The sequence below is a fragment of the Wolffia australiana genome, chromosome 1 (assembly GCF_029677425.1).
Source record: "Wolffia australiana isolate 7733 chromosome 1, ASM2967742v1".
NCBI classification, from domain to species: domain Eukaryota; kingdom Viridiplantae; phylum Streptophyta; class Magnoliopsida; order Alismatales; family Araceae; genus Wolffia; species Wolffia australiana.
In genome coordinates this window covers 20,192,165-20,214,021 of record NC_135835.1, presented here as the reverse complement: position 1 = coordinate 20,214,021, position 21,857 = coordinate 20,192,165, and the positions used below count along the sequence as shown (strand labels likewise).

The following is a 21,857-nucleotide window of genomic DNA, read 5'->3' as shown; positions in this document are numbered from 1 at the left end:
CAAATAATAAGAATTTGACATACATGTTAATTAGAGAGAAAATATAATCAAGAAATACATATAGAATGCATATTGAAACATGATTGGTGTGGAGATAAATGTATGATAGTCAAGTTAAAGACTAATGAGAAGTCTAGTGTCCTTGGACATGCGGATCATGGGTAGACATAAATATTCATAGGGCTGCAAGAGAAGGTGGCCACATCAAGGCCTATATCAATGAGAAAAGAAGGTGAACGGTAATGTCGTAGGACCCTGAGACCAACAAAAGGAGGAGACAGAGATGGGCGGAGAAATGGTTTTTTTTCCTCCATTATTGTCATCCTTGTCAGTTTTTTTTTATAAGATGATAATGATGATGATAAAGATAATGATGATGGTGATGATTTCATCATCATCCTGGACACAAAAAATGAGGACTTTATATACAATGTGTTTTTTGAAATTTTGTTGAGATGCGACATGTTGCCTTAGTTGTATGTCATATATCGATATCCAGATATTAGTTTTGATAATTGAAATCCCGATACTTGAGATCTGATATCTGGTAAAGATATCCTCCAACATGCTCAACATGGAAATATTAATCCCGGTATATGGTTTTGATTCAGTTTCATAATAAGTTAATTACCAGATATGAGTTGAGTCCACAAACCTTTCTGTGCTTGAAGCAGCTCAGTCCTGAATCCATAGAACTAGCCTCTTGAACCATGGAGAGCACATGGTTGTTGTGCTTGAGTCCACGAGCATTGGAGCACTATTTAACAAGGAGAACACTCAAAGGTGAGAGAAAAGTTTTTTAAAAAATAAGGAATACTTGAATATTGTCATTCAAGGCTATATATAGTCTTATATAGTCCATTAAAGGTTTTGGTCTCGGCCATACTAATAGTACTATTTTTAAAACACAACTTAAACATAGAGAAAAACAACATTGATAAGACAAAATATAAGATTATAAACCAGTCAGGCTTGATCAGAGACAATCTCCACAAAGATTGTAGGGGCATATACGCACAAAGATTCTCACAAGACAAAATAGAAGATATCCACCTTTAAAAAGGTGTATCAGAGATATTATTGTGTAGATTTTGGCATAATAAGAATCTGACATTTGATTTTTTGGATCTCTAGTTGATTTTTTGTAGATCTTGTCAACTTGTAAAAGACTATGCATCTTGGCCCTCCATCTTACCTATTAATGGCTCTTACAAAACTGGCTTATGGGCTACATCACATAGTTACCCGAGAACCAAGATCCATCTTGACATTTCATTTGGATCCTTTCTTTTCCCCGATATCATATATCAAAGTTTCCTACATTGGATTTTGGGATAGATCTCAGTGGGAAAGCACTAGATAAGGATGGCTCTCCATTGTCCTCATGGCATCATCATCAAGGATGCGCAATCCCTTATGTAGCTGATTATGAGAGGGAGAGAGCAATATGTAAATGAGATGTGACTTTTCTTTGAAGATGCATTGATGGTGTCATCGATCATGGGAATTACTTCATATGAGGATGTTTCCTTACTATTCTCTAGCATTCACACGTCAGATATGCATCCAATATTGGACAACCTATATCTGATATCTGGATGTAATTGGGGCAGTTTCAGATACCAGATATTGGATATCATACGGATATCGAATATCTGCCCAATATCAGACATCAAGGATATCTTAGTGCTCAGGATGCGGTGGATACTAGAAGTGGATATCAGAATGCGATAATTTGATATCGGATACCAGTATCTGATATCAGGATGTAGGTTCATGGCGCAACCTTAGTATAGGAATAGTGTAGGAACAAGACTTGAATCCACAAGCCTTTCTCTACTTGAAGCCGGCAAGTCCTGAATCCACAGAACTAGCCTCTCCAACCCTTGAGTCCACAAGGGGTTGGGTTTGAATCCACAAGCACTTAAGCAATCTCTAGCAAAAAGAACACTCAGAGGCGAGAAACAAGAGTTTCAACAAAACAACAGACTTCAATAATGATCCTTCAAGGGTACATGAGGGCATTATATAGGCCATTACAAGTGCAGGGTTGTCCATAATGACTGTACCCATGAAATGACAACTCAAAACATTGAGAAAAACAACTCTGACAAGCTAATACAGAGGATAAGCAGGCTGATAGGCCTGAGCAGAGATATTTTGCAGATTCTGGGGCCTGTAGAAGATATGGAGCTCTGACAAGTTAGAGGAGAGATATTATGCAGATCCTGACAGAAGAAGAATCTGTTAGAGGATTCTGTCATATATGAATATGTTGGTGAATCTTGTCTGAGAAAATCTGTCAGAGGATTGTGTAGGAGAAAATCCTATCTGATAAAATCTGTCCGAGGATTTTGCGGGGCTCTTTTACTATATATCATGTCAGATCTAGAAAAATATCCTTCTTGGGCCGCCAGTTGCCAATGGGCCTTATATAATGGGCTTCCGGGCTACGTCAGTTTATTTCTTTAACAATGTGTTTTTCCATTTGAAAGAAAAAAACAGATATCGGTGTAGTGGTTATATTCTCCAATACAAAAAAATGGTGGCTATTCATGTCAACCTTGAACTCCTTTGATCTGATATGTGACGTAAGACTGAAGTTTATATCCAGGTCTAGTATTTTAGTCCCCATGTAGATTTGGACTTTGGTCATTAACTTACCTCAGTCGGGCACCTTCTCGGGTCAAAATCAGCCAAATTATTTTAATATTGTAATATAAGTAATATCAAAATATGTAACAAGCAGTACAAAGTATCTTATAATCTTCTTGGATGTCATGTTGGACGTCAAAAAAACTAATATCAGACATTGATATCAAGTTTTGTCATATATCCCCGAGACGGAGATGGATACCAATATTAGGGCAAATGATTATATCGGATATCAGTTTTTTTGACATCCAACATGATTGTAATCTATCCGCGGGGATGGAGACGGATGGATATACTAGGACAAATAATGGTGTCAAATATCAGTTTTTTCCACATCCAATATGATAATCATATATGCCAGAGATGGATGCCAATATCAGGATGAATGGTGATGTCAGATATCGGTTTTTTTGACATCCAACAAGATCGTCATATATCCCCGAGACAGAAACGGATGCCAATATCAGGATGAATGATGATGTCAGATATCGGTTTTTTCGACATCCAACATGATCATCATTTGTCCCCCCCCCCTATATGAAAATGGATGCCAATATCAAGATGAATGACGATGTCAGATATCGGTTTTTTTGATGTCCAACATGATCGTCATCTATCCCCCCGAGGCGGAGATGGATGCTGACATCAGGACGGATGTGGCAACATTAGATATAGGTATTGTAGCAACAATGTCTGGGATAGGAGAAATGCCCTTTTCTGATATCTGGTTAAGCATCCCCATCCAATATGGGGAATGGGATGGGGGAAACAATACTATCCTCCTCATGAGAGGGGCTTTTCCGAAAAAAGACTTACTTTCATCGCATCCGCATAAGAAGAAAACGTCTGGACAGAAGCGAGCTCTGTCAAGGCAGAAGCGAAGGTGGAGGAGAAGAATGGCGATGGCAGCGCCGGCCCCTGCTGCTCTCCGGCAGGGCCTTCTTCGCCAACCCAGGGGGCGGATGTGGTGTGCGAGGAAGACTATACTGAAATATCAGCAGAATCGAATCCTTGTTCTCGCGAGTTCTTCATCTTCATCGTCGTCTCCCACCCCTTCTCCGGCCGAAACCGCAGAGAGCTGCGTTAATCTTGGACTTTCCCTTTTCTCCAGAGGTCGGGTATGTGGGAAATACGGCATTCGCCGATCCAATTCTTTTCTCGTTTATTTTGATGTGACCGCGGTTCATACGGAGGATTTGTCCCCGATTATCAGTGTATACGTTTTGGGGTGCTTGTTTTCATTTGCCGCTAGATTCTTTCTCTCAGAAGTCGTGAAATGATCCACGAATATGGATACGTCGGCCTTTTTGTTCACTTTCGAACATGTTTATGAATAAAAATCTTTGGCTCGAAGACGGAAAATACAATCTTTTAAGCAGTTTTTCGAATGATTGTATCGTAAGATTATCATTTCATGACTCATTGTTGGAGGAAAAAAGTAATGTTCCAGAAGTAACTGCTACAATTCCCTCGGAAACCTCAACTTTCATTCGCATTTATTTTCTTGCTCTCTTTTATTTTCGGTCTGGTAATTTGATGCGTCCAAATAAGGTATATGGATGTCGTCGATTGACAGGAACATATCTAAAATAAAGATACGGCTCCACAAGAGAAGGATGTTGAGCATATTATCTGGAAACTAGGAAAAAAATTAACATGAAATGGGACGGGAAGAACAGATTTGAAATAGTTATTTGTTAATTTTCCATTTTCAGTGTTTCAAGAGGCGACTAGTTTTTTCCCCCCTTTTTATTTTCTATGGCTCCGACACGCATAAGTTAATCTATTCCATTAAACTAGGTAACTATCATATCGTTCTGTAGGTTACATATTTAAATATCTTTTTTCGTTCTTCCCAAAATGTTTTCCTCTGTATTATCTTTGTTTTTATCCTTATGTCCAGAAAAATTCAGATAATTTTGTTCTAGTTTATCTTTCAATCGGTTAAAATCATCACAATCTTTAAGTGTAACATGAAATTTAATTTTTAAGACATATTAAATTGGTCTCAGACTGAGATGATTCTAAAGGCGTTTCCTATATGTTGGTTACAGGTGAAAGAAGCACTCGCTCAGTTTGAAAATGCACTTGAACTAAATCCAAAGCCTTTGGAAGCTCAAGCAGCACTGTATAACAAGGCTTGTTGTCATGCTTACAGGTAGAATTAACAGTAGGTTTGTTTTATTGTTCAAAGAATCAGTCAGGTTTTTTAACCTCGATCAGGTTTTTTAATCCAACTATAGAGGAGAAGGAAGGAAAGCAGCGGAATGTCTTAGGGTGGCCCTTAGAGACTATAACCTCAAGTTTAGCACAATTCTGAATGACCCCGACCTGGCCTCCTTTAGAACCTTACCAGAGTTCAAGGAATTGCAGGATGAGGTAGTTAATCCGATTTTTTCTGAAAGCTTTCGATTTTTTTATTGAAAAAGGACAAAATGCCGTCATTTCCTACTTTGTGCTCCCTTTTGAATTTTTTTAAAAAATTTTGGTCAGGCTAGAAAGGGTGGAGAAGACATTGGATATGGCTTCAAGAGGGATTTGAAGCTAATTAGCGAGGTCCAAGCCCCATTTCGGGGCATCAGAAGATTCTTTTACGTAGCATTTAGTGCAGCGGCTGGAATTTCCACTTTTTTTACTGTCCCCAGACTTATCCGTGCAATTAGTGGCGGTGATGGTGCTCCAGATTTGTTGGAGACTGCTGGAAATGTGGCTGTAAATATTGGAGGTATATTTTAATTGTTAAAAATAGACACTCTAATTGAAGGAGATTCATTGCTTAAACGACGTATTTTATTCTCTGAATTTCTCCTTTTTAATCATTTCATCCTGATGTAATTGAACAGATTTAACCTTTTTTGTGGAGCTCAACGTCACTGCTCATGCCAAAGGAAACTAATATGATAATCTAGGACACTTTCTTTCACTGTAGCATTTTCCCTTTTGAATTTAATTTGAGTTATCTTGTCCAGAAAGGTCAGGGAGCACACAAACGAGTAATGGTTTCCCGAACTCACTATAATAAACTGTCAGCCAATGCCATTATATCATGGCATATAATGAACTATCGGTTCACTTACTCTATCGGATCCAGACTAATGGGTCTTCCCATTACCTGTCATTCAAACCAGGTTTTATTGAAATTTGATGGGATCCTCAAGAGGATCCTAAACCCTTCTAGGGGTAGTTTTGTCATTTAGCCCACAGGGGCATTTCAGTCATTTGCAATTATGTATTTCCCTTTAAATAGGGATGCCCTCCCTTTAGGAGGGCAGCCAAGAAGAAAGAAGAAGAATAAGTGATATTATGTATTTCCCATTCCCTTTGTCTCCCCTCCCCTCTCCTACCTCCCTCTCCGGGTTTCCCTCACTCTCTCCCTCAACGGTCCCCGCCCCTGCAATCGTCCACGGCCGGTCCCTACCCCCCTCTGCTGGGCCTTCCCCCGACCATTCCCGTTTCTCCTCTCTACCCCGGGAACTTCTGCCCCTCGTCATCTTCTACCCTCCGTCCAATACGAGCCTAGATCCAGGTTCGCATCATTTGGTATCAGAGCTTGTTTCCGTCTCCGCTGCCCTATCATGGAGCCCAAATCTGAGCCGGAATCGTCCCCAGGGCGAGATGACGCTGCAACAAAATCCCTTGCCGACATCCTCGAGCGACAATTCGCCTCCCAGATGCAGGTGCAGGTGCAGCTGTTCGTTACCCTCGGGCCGCAGATCCAGTCTCTCGTGACGACAATCCAGCGGCAGCAGGCCGCACCTCCGACACCACCTCGACCCACCGGGGGACCCTCCGGCGAGACCGGCGCAGTCCCATTAGCAGCAGTGACGGACGCCGTCGACCTCGTCTCTCCTGCCACGGCAGATCGAGTCGTGGCTGACTCTCTGTCCGACGACGAGGAAACGGGGGACGGGTTGCTACCACCCCCCTCTCCTCCACCAGGCCGCCGTCGGCGAGATCCGCAGGAAGTGGCACCCTCCGCCTCGCAGGACACCGCAGGGCGGCTAGGGCAACCTCCGGGACCAATCCCGAGTTCGGCGATGTGCACGGACCACACCCCTCTGCCACCACTGGGTCCTTCAACCGGCGGGGCCCACTTCGCACCCCCGCCCAGGCAAACCCTAACGGCCGCTCGAGCGGGATAAGGAGCTTGCTGACCCCGAGCCACACTCGTGGGGCAGCCACGGGAACACCGCCGCCGCCGCCGGGTCTCTCGACCTGCGGGGGCGACCTCCCCCCCCTGCTAGGGCAAACCCTAACGGGCTGCTCGAGGGGGGAACGGGGCTCGCCGACCCTGAGCTGGCCCAGTGGGTCCGGTACAGGGACCATCCTTACGGATGCGAGGGGGACCTGTTTTCTAACGGACCCGTTATGGGTTGGGGAACAGTTGACCCAGATGAGAGAGAGCGCGCCAACCCCGTCCGTGACAGGCCCCGTCAGCGAAGGGGCAGCCCTGACTCTCACCTTGCGGAAGTGGTCGAACCAGGTCCCTTTGAGCCGGGGACTGTCGTGCGGGACGGGCGGATTCGTCCAGATCCACTGCCGTTCGGTCTCACCCAGGACAGTGACGGTTGGGACATGGGGAACCTGGAAGAAGAGCCAGCCAGACATGCTAGGCAGCCTCGTCCCCCATACCCACTAGTCCACCTCCCTGCCCGCCGGTCTCGCCAGACTGGCAGAAAAGACCACACTTGGGCTGACGCACCCCGTCGCCTACCGCCTGTGCTTCCGAGGCACCATCGAGCGGGTGACATCGGGGGAGATCAAGACCGGGGTGATTCAGCTGAAGAGTCTGATGCTTCATGGCGCCACCCATGACGGCAACCCTTCCCCGGGCGACCGGCTTTTCTCGAGGGTCACCAAGCCAGGGGTCGCCCCGCATCCGGATCGCTGAGCCTCCCATCTTCTCGGAAGGAGACCCAGACCGCTGGCTTCGACGACTCAAACAGTACTTCCACTCCGTACCCGCAGACGACATGGAACGCCTGCACATCGCATTGTTGTACTTGGACGGAAAAGCATCGGCGTGGTTCTGCTACATCGACGACTGCACGGGCTTTGTAGACTGGGCTGATTTCAAACGACAGCTCAACCGTTGCTTCGGCATCAACCCACTAGTGGCGTATCGTCGCCTCGTTTGCCTTCAGCAGACCGGGACCGTGGACGAATTAGTCGCTTCTTTCATGGAGCTTGTGGGCTACCTGCCCACTCTCGCGGACAACACCGCAATGCATGCCCAACACACTGCCCTCCGCCCTGCCATGCGCGCCGAGGTAAACCGACTCCGCCCCCAATCTACTGATGAGTTGATTGCATGTGCCTTTGAAGCAGAGTCGACCCTAGCCAAGTTACACGATCAAAAAGATCACCAACCGTTGCAGCCGGTATACAAAGAGGCGCCCCCTAAAGCACCCCCGGCACTTCCAGACAACCCTCGAGCCGGGCGAGAACAGGTCCCTCAAGCATGCCGCCTGCAACTCATGGAGGATGAATTTCTTCGCCGCCGGGCACAAGGTCTTTGCTTCCAATGCAATGACAGGTTCACGCCGGGGCACCGCTGCAGAAAAGACCTCCGTATCCACATCGTCTCTTATCCACCAAATGACCCAGGACCAACCGTCAATGATCATGCGGCCATGTCGGACGAGGACCTTCCAGGCCCATAAGACGTCGTGTTTTCCAGCTTGAGGGCAAGCTGGTCGTTGAAGGGGGGAGTATTGATAAGGTCCCCTGGCGGCGTGAAGGGCATTATCGTCATTCGCTATATTTCCTTTCCCCTATGTTCTCTTTGAATAGCACACCCCTCCTTGTAGGAGGGCAGACTTGGATTTAGTTATTAAGGATCAGTGGTTTCTCTTTCTCGCTCGTCTCTCCTACGTCCACGTGCCTCCTCCCTCCAGGATCCCTGTCCTCGCGATCGTCTTCACTTCACCACGTCTTCAGGCGGCTTGTCCTCGGCCGATCCCTACCTCCTCAGCTCGGCCCATCCTCTACCATTCCCGTTTCACCTCTCTACCCCGGGAACTTCTACCCTACCTCATCCCCAATCCTCCTCCTGATACGAGCCTAGGTCAAGGTTCGTATCAAAATTAAATAAGTATTTCTTCTTCACCCGCTTTATCGTTCTTTCTCGTCATAAACATTGATCTTCACGACTTTAGTCCCAGTTCGCTAGTAGGTATTTCTGTTACCTTGATGAATTGTGAAGAAGCCTGATTTGTTCGTCTTTTCCGTAGTTCCATTGTCTTTCATTATTTCTTGTGCAAACTTTGGTAGTTAGTGACCATAGTGTCACTGTAAATAGTCAGGACTCTCTGTAATCATTTCCATTATTATGTTGATTCCTGTTTATCTATCTTTTCAAACATGGCGATCAAGGGATGACTATCTTCTAATTGGTTAATTTGTTAGAACTAAGTGAGCATTACTCGTTGATTAATTTTTAAAATCAGCTTTCCATAGGTATCATTGTCCTAGTGGCATTGTATATTTGGGACAACAAGAAAGAGGAAGAACAGATTGCGCAAATAACACGGGATGAAACACTCTCAAGATTACCTCTGCGCCTCTCAACAAACAGAATTGTTGAACTTGTGCAGCTCCGGGACACGGCTAGGCCAGTAAGTGTTTAATAATTTTCTTCTGCTCATCTCTGGCAACATTTTAATTTTTTTATCAACTGTAATTTTTTTTTTGTGATCCCATATCTAATCTATAACTTCAGATTATTCTTGCAGGGAAAAAGGAGTCGGTGGCGAGATCTATGGACAAGGCGGAGAGGTTCCGTTCGGAGCTGCTTCTACGAGGTGTTCTATTAGTTCCAATAATCTTAGGGGAAGGGCAAAGGAATCCCATTGAAAAGAAAGGATTTGGCGCTCCATCAAAGGCATCAACCCCTTTCCCTTCCATTGGGGTAATCCAGCTCTTTTGCATTGTCTCGTTTTTTATCATTACAAGTGTTACATTGTATTTTTTTCATTTTTTACTCGAGATTCTGAGTCTATGTTGCAGTATTGGTCATTTACATTATCAGATCTTGTGATTTAAATTTGGCGTTCTGTTTGCTAATCTTTTTGATGGATGGATCGGGCTCCTCAATTTTTCTGATAATTTATTGAAGTATGGTTTTCATAATCTGGTAAAAAAAAAAAGTCATGTAATTCAGCCATATGTGATCCTCATTTTTTTAATTCTATGAAATTGTTTAGTTTTTTTATGAATAAATGTGAAACTGTCCAGTATTCTTTTTCTCATGATTTATTGAAGTATAACCATGTACAAGAGATGATGCAGCTCATCAGCATCATCTTTTTACAAGATATGTCTTATTTATCTGATTACGCGCGACAACACATAGGTCTTTTTTATCTTCTGCTATAGTTACTACATGACTTTTTTTAAAAGCTTATGCCATATCTTTATTAAACTCAACAATGGAGTCCACTTCTTTGAATAATTTGATGTCTTCTGAACCCCACCGAACCTTCTTTAAAGAAATAGTACATTTCGTAGTGTTGTCTTAATAATCAGATCTGGTGAGATAATGAAAAGAAAGAAAGAATCCTTTGTGTGAGACAGAGAAAAAGAACTCTCAACCTTATTTATCTTAATCTTTGAGCTCAATTGAGCTCAATTGAAGTATTTTTTTTTCAATTTCACTCTGCAAATAATGAAGTCTTAATTTTATAAGAATAAATGAGCTTTTTCTTCATGATTTTAAATCATTTTGTAGTTCGTAATGACCAAACAATGGATATTATATTTTCGCCCAATTATCGCTTATGATTTCTTAATTGTGTAATTTAAAATTTCAAATCATTGGAAGGAAACTCTCTTCTGACTCCACTAGTGCTTCAAGTTGATCTTTACAGATGACAGTGGGGAAATATTACCCGTGCAGAAGTTATTTCTTGATGATCAGATTATTTAGATGTAAAGAAAAAAATCAAGATTTAACTTGCTGTTGGTTCAGGATGACTTTGACAATAGAGCTCAGTCCATTGTGGCGAAATCTCGGTTGAAGGCGGAAGTGCGGTTCAAAGCTGATATTGTGTCACCCATTGAGTGGGAAAGGTCAAACAAACCACTACCATCACACTCCAATTTGAATGAAACATGGCTCTGATTCTGGGTTTGAACAAGTGTTTACTTTGGTGATTGATTCTCCAGATGGATCTCAGAGCAACCCGGGGTTGAACCCGGCGAGGACGTATACATAGTGCTCCGCCTTGATGGGCGCGTTAGAAAATCTGGCAAGGTAATTATCTGCCCTCTTCTCTTCTCTTATTTTAATGTATCTTGAGAGAAAAACAGGTAATGAAAATAGACCAGTAGATAGATAAATATAGACCAGTAGATAGATAAATAGTCCAATGGATGGTAATGAAAATACAAACTGCAGTCTTCTTCTTACATTGTGACAGGAAATAAGAGAGAGGGTAATGGAAACTTTTTTTTTTTGAATTTTTTGAAAATTTGATCACATGCCCATCTGTGGTCACCAACGAGGACTTCCCAGGCAGTCACTCATTCTGGTACAGCTCTCGCCCAAGCACGCTAAACGTCGGAATTCTAGTGGGATCCGATACACTAGTGTGCTGATACTAGTGTAAACTTCGGAGTTCTAATGGAAACTTGAAAATGAAATTTGTAGTGGTTAGAGAGAGACTGACAGAGTTTGCTCGATGCAGGGGATGCCTGATTGGCTGGAGATTGTAAAGGAGCTGCCGCCCATGGAAGCACTCCTCAGCAAATTGGAGAGATGAGAGAGAAAAACAAATACCTGCCATTTGAAGAGATATTTTGACGATCCATACATTATAAACTACATGCCTGGTAAGCAAAACTTCAGTGTGGTAAACGCCAGTTTAGTCCTCTTTCAGATCGGCTGAACTGGAGGATGCCTTTGGAAGCTCACTTGGGGACAGCCATAGGCCAAAGAGAATAAGCAGATGAGCAGAGAGGAGGAGGAGAGAGGACAAGGAGGTAGAAGGGTAGATGTTCCAGCATAGCTCTACTGTTGCGAAGATGATCAATCTGCATTATCAAACCATGTCCACAGTCAGGAGCAGGAGTCACATAGAGAATTTCAAGAGGAAATTAAGTTTTTTCGGCTCACCGAAAAGGGGTGGGAAAGGGAGTCTTCCACAGGAGGAAAGGCAGGCTGTAGAAGTACCTGAAAATCAAGGAAGCAGTCTTATTAAATGACAAACGAGAGAGAATGATGCCTAACGGTAAGATTGGGCACTGCCCTTTCTCCAATTAGATAGATTTAGGCATAGAGATAGAATTAGAATATGGAGATACATTGACATATAGGTACCTGGAGATAGACACAGACTGAAAGATGTTGATGCATATAGACCATAAGATCTATTTGGAGATAGAGATAGAGACCATAACGGTAAGATTGTCAATGATGCCTAGAATTAAGGAGAAGAGAGAGATGTAATATTTGTGATACAAGGAGCGACAGATATAGAATAAGATATGGAGATACTTGTCGAGATAGCGATGTATGCATGTATAGATAGTGATTCAATATAGGATGACTGCAGATATTTTTTGAATAGATGGATAACTGGAGATATATACAGACACAGAAAGATATGGATGCAGAAAAAGCTAGAAATTGATGGAGATGAATAGCTTAAGTGAAAGAGGTAAACAGAGACAGATGGAGATGGAGATAGTGATATAAGGGGAGGAAGGATCTCTGATTCCAGAACTCAAAATAAATCACAACGGTAAGAATCGACAAGATTGTCAGTGATACTTCGAACTCAGGAGATCAGAGAGAGATAAGATTTTTGTAATATGAGCAGTGATATCTGGCACCTGAGAACTTTACTTCGAACATTATACCACAGTTAGAGAGAAGTCAAGAAACTGTGAATAAAAAGACGCTTACCATGAATAAAATTGATAATGGAGTGACCGTGCGCATACGATACCGATGAAGTTCCCGACGAACATTAGAGTCAATATATCTGCCAAATTATATTGACTCTAACGTAAAAGTAAAGATAAAAGAATAACACCAAAAGTAAAAGGGAACAAGAGAGTTAAAAACTCACGCTCTTTATTAAGAACTTGGAAATCCGGTTTGCAAGAAATAGCCGGAAAAATCCTAGACCTCAAGAAACACAGGAGACCACCCTCATGCCTGAGATTTAATTTCAAGAAATATACACGGAATTAGTTTCAAAAGCTACAGCCCAGAAAGTCTCGCATGTCCAGTAAAAGAAAAAAATTGCACCTACTTGCACCACTTTTTATGGCAGAACAAGCCCAGCAGCGTGAGATGGCCAACGAGCAAAAATACGGCGAATGTTTTAGAGACGAATATATCTCCAGGAACGAACTTGAAATTCACTGACCTGCTCGAATATATTATGAAAGTTTTCATTTCAGCAAACCCCCAAACTTTGGTATTTGAAGGAAGAAAACACACCAAAAATGGACGAAGATGCGCCCGAGGTTGTATGCCCTTGATATGTAAGCCACGGGGTGAGATAACAGAAAGGGCAATCCCGATAACAGCTGAGTATTGCATCACAAAAATATAAGGATTTATCCACTGAATATATATTCAGGAAGTCTTTGAGACGAGAATTTAATGGTTATAGGATCTCCCTAAATGAAAAATTGAAGAGCGGTAACACGTATCTTTTTAACATGCTTACGTACTTGCACCAGAGCTGCACCAAGGAGAGAAGTGATTACACCCTTCAGACTCAGTCTCTAGAAGTCGCACAAATCTTAGCATCAGATATAATTAAGTTAAGGAATAAGAAGACTAATTATGCCTACCTTTAGCAAGAGCAAAAACAAAGGGGGGGCATAGAGAAGAACGTTCATCTTTACAGACACAGCTGCACTGAAATAACCACGAGGCAGAAGATTAATAAAAAGAAAGTCACATTGAGTATAATTTTCAGTTGTTTGCAGTTACCTGAATATAATGAGTCCAAGATACCAGTGCTCATAAAAGAGCAAAGCGATGGCGGAATGAAGCAGCGTAGTTGCAAAGCAGTCATTGAAAAGCCGAAGCACGAATATAGAATGGATCCTCTTGGACAAGCAGAGTAAGGAAAAAGCCCATAATGGGAGCTGCAAACAGTACAGCAATCTGTAAAAAGTCAGTTGTGATTGGACAGGAGCTTTTCTTAGTTCTACAAAAAGTCAGTACAAAATAAACAGCTCTTAAACGCAATATGAATAAGACAAAGGTGGTCACCATTCAAATAAACTATATAAGTGTAACTATTTTTTATCCAAAGATATTAATAATCACACAGAGAAAAATAGTCGAGGCACCGCCAGTGTTCAAAGTGGAATGATAGAATACCACTCGTGTGTATATAGTGCAGGGACGCAGACGGGACAGTAATTTCGTCCGTGGACTAAAGAATCGTCCCGTCCAGGATTTTGGATGATAGACAGGATGAAGAATTGCCCACCCGTCCCCGGACAGGACGATTGCTTTGTCCATGAACGAAATAACCGTCCCGTCTGGGACCTTGGATGGGGGATGGGTCAGTTATTTCGTCCTGTGGGGAGTATAGTATACCCTTGACAGGCCCAGCTTCCCGACACACATGATGCGTCATGCGTCAATTTCTGAGTGGTCTAATGCTGACGCCTGCCCTGTTTCGTCCCGGGGCGTTGGATGGGACGAGAATTTCTTGGATGGGACCGCTTCGGACAGGACGGGACGTGGACGAAAAAAATGGGACGGAACGAAACCTGGACGGAACAATTTAGATGAAACTCTAAAAACTGGGACGTAGGACGGGACGAATTTCGTCGGTCCCGGACAATCCGGAACTATACTCGTGTGATAACCCGTATGAATTCACTTCATCGTATTGGAGAATCATGAATGAATTCATTTGGGAGGTCTTCTCTCTCTATGAGTATGTCTCTCTGTCACTTACTCTCTCTCATTCTCTGTCACTGTCCTCCCTCCCTCCCTCTCCCTCTCTCCAACCATCATTCTACTATTGTCTCTGTCTGTCACTCTGTGTCTCTCTCGCTCTATTACTCTCCCTCTCACACACACTATCTGTGTCTCTATCTCACTCTCCCACTCTCTCTCTCATACTCTCTGTGTGTCTCTCTCGCTCTCTGTTTCTCTCTCACTCTATGTCTTCCCTCCTCCCTCTCTCTCTCCCCTACCACCAGTCTACTAATATGTATCTCTGTCGCTCGCTCTCTCTCCCTCCCTCTCTCTATCTAGCTTCTACCACCATTCAACCTATCTCTCTCTCTCCTACCACCATTCTACTAATATATATCTCTCTGTCGCACTCTCTCTTTCCCTCTCTCTATCTATCATCTACCACCATTTTACTTATCTCTCGCTCTCTCTCTCCGACCACCATTTTACTAATATCTCCACCGTATTTTCTTGATTTCAATGAATCTTTTTCACCCGTTCTATCAGGAATAAGTCTGAAACAATTGAAAAGGCGACCTTACCACGTTAATCTTTAAGTAAATGAGCATCACGATAGCAAGATTGATGATGTACAACACGCCGAAGACGACCTATAATTTGAAACAACGAATGATGAGCTAGAGAAAAAATCCTTGTAACAAATGGAAGAGAAAATTTCTAAACTTTCCAGGACTATGCAATTGAAAATTTACGAAAACGGAACTCTCCATCCACACCTGAGCAGGAAAAACCAGCCCCTCAGTCGCATATTTCAGGGCAGCGAAGATGTAAAGAAACCCAGCAGGGTAAACAAGAGGACCTGTGTCGCCTTCCAATCTCATGTAGTCCCTTTCTCCTTTGAGGAAACCATCAACCTATTCGCATCGATCATCAGCAGAGAACAAACACGAACAATTCAAAAACGTACAATTTAGGAAATCTGCGGGCATTGTCATTGATTACCTGGGACATGTACGCGTCCCAATCGATCTTCGTGTCTGTGCATCGGGATGAGAATGTCAATCTGAAGGTAAAGAAAACACAGAAAAAAACGTCGAAAGAGGGATCAGATCTTACAAGGAACTAGGGCTATGATGAAACAGACGATCAGCGCATCGAGTGCCACCAATGTCGAGGCCACAACCCATTGCGACACGCGTAGACCCTTTGGCAGGAGAAGGTAGCGTTCTTCCGCGACTGGTTTGACTACCTCCATCTCCAATCTCTGTCTCTCTCTGTCTCTCTCTCTATATAACTCAAACTCTCTCTCTCTCTTGCTATTTTGCTATCTCTACTACTATAATACGAATTCGTGTACCCTTCCGGACTCTGATTGGCTGACAGAAGAGTGAGAGAGAAGAGAGAGATTGAGAGAGAAGAGAGAGAGAGTGCACAAGAGAGAGGCATCGAAGGGGATTGAAGCAACGGGGATACGAGAAGAAAAATGGAGGTTATGAACTGGCATATCAAGAATCATTGAAGTATCTAAGGGATCCAAGCAACAGTGATATGAGAAGAAAAATGGAGGTTATGAACTGGCATATCAAGAATCATCGAAGCATCGAAGGGGATCCAAGCAACGGGGATATGAGAAGAAAAATGGAGATTCTGAAGAGAAATAGGGCCGCATACTCTCGGAACAACGATCGACAGAGATTTAGGGGAAGAACAATGATCCAGCCATCCACGTTTGTCCATTGATTTCTGGAATTTAGATGGATAGATTTGTCCATTGATTTCGTGTCCATTGCTTTGTCCATTGAATTAGATGGATAAATTCGATGAAATTTCGTCATCGTGGATTTTACCTATAAGATTAAAATTCATGCAAACAAAGAGCGCGGTTTTCGGAAGCATGAATGATGCCCATCAAGAGATTGCATGTTTGTTGTTGTTTGATGTTGAGTGGACAACTCTCGATTAGACCTCTGGAATTTAGATGGATAGATTTGTCCATTGAATTTAGATGGATAAATTCAATGAAATTTCTTCATTTCATTGAATTTCAGACGCGTTTCTAATTTTTGATCGAATCAAAGTGTGCGGTTATTTCGACAACTCATGGTTCCAAATTTAAACCAAATTATTTTCCTTGGCAATAATTTCAGACAATGATCAAATTTGGGGAATTTCGAAGAACAGTTCCATCTGGAACATCCACGGTTCCAATCTCTGATCGGATCAACGTGTGAGTTCCGTTCAACATGTGAGTTTCGTTCGGAATTTGTTAGAGTTTTCTGAGTCAAATGCTATTGAATTTTCTGCTGAAAATGTTCTTCGAAATGGTCTTCACGTGGATGTTCCAGATGAAAATATTCTTTGAATGTCCCAAAATTTCTGATCGCCGCCTGAAATCAATCTATTTTCTTGAAAAGCAATGCTTTGGAGTGGTAAAAACCTCGCTATATTTGTCGATCCATGTTTCATCTGGACCATCCACGTTTCTAATTTTTTATCGGATCAAAGTCTTCGGTTGTTTCTACAACTCGCGGTTCCAAATTTAAACCAAATAATCAACAAGGCAAACAACTCCTCCTTACGAATTCCCCCTCCTCCTCTCTCTCTCTAAAATCTCATCTTTCCCTACCAGGGTGCCATCTCCATTAGCTTCTTCCTTCAGAAAAAGAGCATATGCTTCGTCCGCTGCCATCTGTCGTCCGGCGGGGCCGCCGGAGACGAGCAGCGGTGCAACCGCGTCGCCACCAAGACGCTGCATGCATCTTCATATTCAAGTATCAAGATCCTCTCTCGCCCCGCCTTCCTCCGTTGGCGGGCAAGGAAAATCCTCGACCACGAGTGAGAAACGTTCGCCAAATCAAGACACAAACTACACCCGATACAGTTCGTAATATTATAGTCTAATTTATTTCAAATTATTTTTATTACCATGGCAGCCGGATATCTCTCCTGTGGGATCTGAATTGCAGAGTTTTGCTGCATGCGTCGGCAGCGAGAAGCCTGGAGGCGAAGAAGGAATGGGCGACGTTGTTGCATAGGGACCATGTGAGGTCTATTCCGACACCCATCGTCTATGCTACCCCCGGCATGTAACCCAAACGAGAGAGCCTTCATTTGTTTTCTTCTCCGCCATTTGTCTACAAGCTTTAGTTCTGTGTGGTTTGTCTGATTGGCTGAAGATGGGATTTTTTTCTTCTCTCCCATGATGAGAACGGCTCTGCTTTCTCTCTCTTCTCTCTCTATACAGGTTTATCTTTTTTGTTGATTTTTGAATTTTTCAAAATCTGGCGATGATTTATTTTTACCATTTACGATTTATAGAATTCGAGATATTGTTTTTATTCTCTCCCAAGATGAGGATGGCCCTGCTTTTTCTCTCTTCTCTCTCTACCCCAAGCGAGCATTGCGAGCGGGCCCAACTAGTTCTTCTTAATTGATATCTCTCTCATTCTTTATATATATTGTTTCTTTCTTTGTATCCCTCTCTGAATCTCTCGTTGTTAAGGTTTGATGGCCCTCGTCCGGTCTGGTCCGAACCATTTTAGATAGCGAATCAAATGCTTTAGAGAAACACATCTCGCGATGATTCCTCCTCTAAACGACGTCACTTGACACCTATCCTCACTATATAAGGGGATAGCATGCCCAAGTGAGGAAGGCTTTTGAAGAATTGAAAATCGTGTTTTTCTTTCTATCTTCGTGTTTTAGAGAGATAGAGATAGATAGAGGCTAGACTTAGTGGGAACGTGGTCGGTCCTCCCTCACGTCGAGATCACTCCGTGAGTCACCGCCACACGTCTTCACGTCGAGATCACTCCGTGAGTCATCGTCATCGCCCCATCGAAATCACTACGGGACGTTTCTTGAAAATCAAGATTCATAGTTCTTGGAGGCTGCAATCGTTCCCTTGTCGAGATTACTCCGAGGACCATTGACGTCCGTCGTCACCATCAACGACACCACCCAGGGTGTCAGCCGCTTGTGCCAGAAGATCGTCCAAGATTCAAGAACCGACCTTCGTCGCGTGGAGTTCTTGAGCGGTTAGGAATCAAGAAACCCAGGATTTCTGCTCTGCCACCGCCACCGACGACGCCGGCGCCCGCGCTTCCCCTCTCTGCCACCGCTCCACCTGCGCGACCAGCTCATCGTCTCGCCGCTGCCCTTCGCTCTCGTGCTGGTTCGCCGCCGCACGCCCTGCCCATCGTCTCAGAGCCGTCCACCGTCCGTGCGCCGGACCCCGTCGCACGCCCCTGACCGCCATCTCGCGGCCACTTTTCCCAGAGCGTCGGCCCTCTACCGCGCGCCCAGGCCACGCACACACGCGATCGTGCGCCTGCGCCTCGGGCAACCTACGCCCTCGAACTCCTCTGTACACGCACCGGCCCGCCGCGCCTGCGCCCAGCCATCCACCGCCCAAGCACCTCGGCCCTTCCCAAGCACGCTGGTTTCACTGACTCTGGTGCCGCCGACGACCTGACCGTCAAATCGGATTACCTTTGCTGTGAACTATCGACAAATCAGATATCTCTCGTCTTCCCCCCATTACATTTCAGTATTATTACATGTTGTAGTGCTTTCTTCCGCTATCAATTCCTCTGCCTAAGATTGCGACGATAACTGCTATAGGTTAGCCACTTGTCGAGGGAGATAAGATTTCTTCGCAGTAGATGATTACTCGCTAATCCTTAGGCTTGGAACACTTCATGGCCGTTAGACGACCCTTACACTGTTCTCATCGTAGTTGGTCTTAAGGGTCATTGGAAGTCTAAACGTGATCAACCCCTTCCTTTAGTGAACGACATTGGTCATACGTCCTAGCCTGTAGACGTCTACTATTGCTCGCTAGGGTCTTTCGTACTGCATTCCTTACATTTAAAGATAAATTCCCGAAATAAATTCATTGCTAAACTGTGTTGTAATACGAACCGTCGATCCCGGTGGAGTCGTATTACATCAGCATGTTCCAATCCGTCCTTGTTTGGTCCCGGTCAAGTCCGAACCTGTCCGCAGACTCAGGTTGACTTGTCAATGTCAAAGTCAAAGTATAAAAGTTATGTTAAATATCCTCTACATTAAGTGGGTGCCCTCCGATGATCAAATATTAGAGTAGGTCGTGCGGTCTGTTCCGATTTTTTCGGACGACGTGCAAATTTTTTAATCGCGCGAAAGCTCTGACTGATGTGCAGACCGATTTTGTGCGACAGAATTGGACCGCACATCGCACAAAATTGGACAAATGAACAAAAAAATGGCATGTGTTTCTTCTTATTTAGAGATATGGCCCTCCGTCTATCTCTCTTCCATATTTGTCTAAGTAAAACCATAGGGAATCCGAAAATAGTGATATATTTATTTAAATAGGTTGTTAAACTTCATATTTTTCTTCTAATAAATTATGAAAAAATAGATTAAAATTCTATAAAAATCGAGTAGGGTTTATAACTTAAAATAAAGCTCTCTAACCTTAATTCATAATCATTTATACCAATTTTGTAGATTTATTTGTACTAATACTTTTTTATGAAAACTCACAAACTGTTGAAATTTTATGTAGTCAAAAGAGCTCATCAGAAAGGTACTACTTATACATCTGATACTATATCCACAAGTATTATTCGTGCTCATCATCTCATATTTATATGCATCTAATACTATATCCACAAGTATTATTTGTGCTCATCGTCTCATATTTATATGCATGTGAAAATGTTTCCACAATTATTATTCTTTTTTTTTCGCTCACATTTAAATGCATCAGAAACTATATCCTCACGAATTAATAAATGCTCTTATCAGTTTCAAAAATAAGTCCGTTGCTTTATTTTTTAAGCTTAAAGTTTTCATTTTTAAGCTTGGCATTACTCACGAGAAGTTTAATTGACAAAATTAATGAGTTCATGCCAAACATAAAGTAGTAATATAGACCTAATGAGTCAATGAGTGCAAAGTTTTTATGACTTAAACTATGGATGAACAAATATATACGTAATGTATACGTAAACACTGATAGATACCTAACAATTCAATATTCTGTAAATCTTAATAGAAACATTTATAGATGCAAAAGTCCACGTGCATTTCGAAAACATAAAAAATTTTCTGCCAACTTAGTTTCATAAACATCAAAGGAGCTGAGAGGCAAAACGACTGACTCTTTTTTGGACAGCAACAATCATTGCTGGAGTGAATTTGTGATGCTCCCAAAATGTGTTGTCATCCCATTGAGTACTCACCACTTCTCCTCCATGTGTTGCAGGGTTGAAGTCTTTTGACGGGATAGGAAGAACTTCTGTAATGATGCCCTTGGTACTTACCCCAATATTATGTCTTGAACTAGACAAAATTGCTCTGTGTTGCCTCCATCTGTATCGTTTGTGTGTGTCACGATGTCCTCACCATCTGGTTCGGAGACTGAGCTGATGACAATAGCAATGATTGCTTTAGCAGTCTTAGCAGTCTTCGTCGGAGAAGTCGCACACTCCTTCGTGGTGTGCACCTCTTTCTGGTTCTTGCGCCCTCCATTGCCTCCGTGTGGCTGTGGATGTACCTGTATTTTGTGAGAGTTGTCATAATATTTCTGTGAGGAATGATGTTCCAAGTCATTCAAAAAATGTTCAGAAAGAATTGTGTTTAAAACCAATGGCATCCAAATGTTGTGAAAACCAAAATTTAGTAATGTGACATTTGATAATATTTAGTGCCTCGTGTCCATGAATTTTATCTTGCAGATCCACTTAATTTAACTGTTTGGGAAGACAGGAAATAGAAAAAATTGATAGATTGAGAGGGGAGAGTAAAAGAGAGAGGATCAAATGGAGTCAAAAAATCTACAACACAACACATTGTTTCAACATATAATTATGTTATTCAACATTTGGATCCTCCTCGCTATCTTCATCATATCCATTGCTACGATCATTGACATCCTCCTTTGCTCGCCACCAACACTTAAGTGTCATGAGTAGCTCGATGCTTTCCGCTGTCAGCCTTGACCACTTGTAGTTGATGACGGCACGACCGGTGGAGAAAAATCACTCCAATGGATAAGAACTCCTTTGCAATTACAGCTAAACCAGGATACGAGTGCTCACCTATGACCTTCCACCAGTGTAACGGCTCCGTCCCCCTGATGGGAGGTGAAGTAATGTAGGCATCTAGCTCATGTAGTGTATCATGATTTGCAGTGTTATCATTGTCCGGCAACAACTCATCAAGTGCTTCGTTGAAAAAAGCAGTGTTGTCCAAGCCAGACGAAAACATCCCGATGGAGCTGAATCGATCATAGTTTGATCATTTGTGATGGCGG

General features: G+C 43.0%; 2 protein-coding genes and 1 long non-coding RNA gene across 3 annotated transcripts; 2 read left to right on the top strand and 1 right to left on the bottom strand.

Annotated features, from left to right (window-relative positions):
* Positions 1 to 3,508: 3,508 nt before the first annotated feature.
* Positions 3,509 to 11,512, top strand: LPA1 (tetratricopeptide repeat (TPR)-containing protein). Its single transcript, XM_078583646.1, has 9 exons — positions 3,509 to 3,773; positions 4,710 to 4,813; positions 4,899 to 5,034; positions 5,149 to 5,380; positions 9,115 to 9,272; positions 9,377 to 9,565; positions 10,625 to 10,725; positions 10,822 to 10,909; positions 11,343 to 11,512. Exons 1-9 carry the CDS (start codon positions 3,552 to 3,554, stop codon positions 11,415 to 11,417), a joined length of 1,305 nt encoding a protein of 434 aa, XP_078439772.1. The 5' UTR covers positions 3,509 to 3,551; the 3' UTR covers positions 11,418 to 11,512.
* ALG3 (asparagine-linked glycosylation 3) lies at positions 11,420 to 15,870 on the bottom strand. Its single transcript, XM_078583659.1, has 13 exons — positions 15,671 to 15,870; positions 15,557 to 15,591; positions 15,331 to 15,468; positions 15,136 to 15,204; positions 13,607 to 13,764; positions 13,465 to 13,531; positions 13,342 to 13,395; positions 13,106 to 13,194; positions 12,915 to 13,031; positions 12,729 to 12,817; positions 12,563 to 12,641; positions 11,771 to 11,827; positions 11,420 to 11,688 (listed from the first exon to the last, which is right to left on the bottom strand). The coding sequence occupies exons 1-13, from the start codon at positions 15,807 to 15,809 to the stop codon at positions 11,520 to 11,522; spliced, it is 1,260 nt and encodes a 419-aa protein (XP_078439785.1). The 5' UTR covers positions 15,810 to 15,870; the 3' UTR covers positions 11,420 to 11,519.
* A 56-nt stretch (positions 15,871 to 15,926) lies between these two features.
* On the top strand, positions 15,927 to 17,749 carry LOC144710017 (uncharacterized). Its single transcript, XR_013583190.1, has 3 exons — positions 15,927 to 16,799; positions 17,184 to 17,389; positions 17,488 to 17,749. It is a non-coding gene; the product is annotated as an uncharacterized LOC144710017 (long non-coding RNA).
* Positions 17,750 to 21,857: the final 4,108 nt, after the last annotated feature.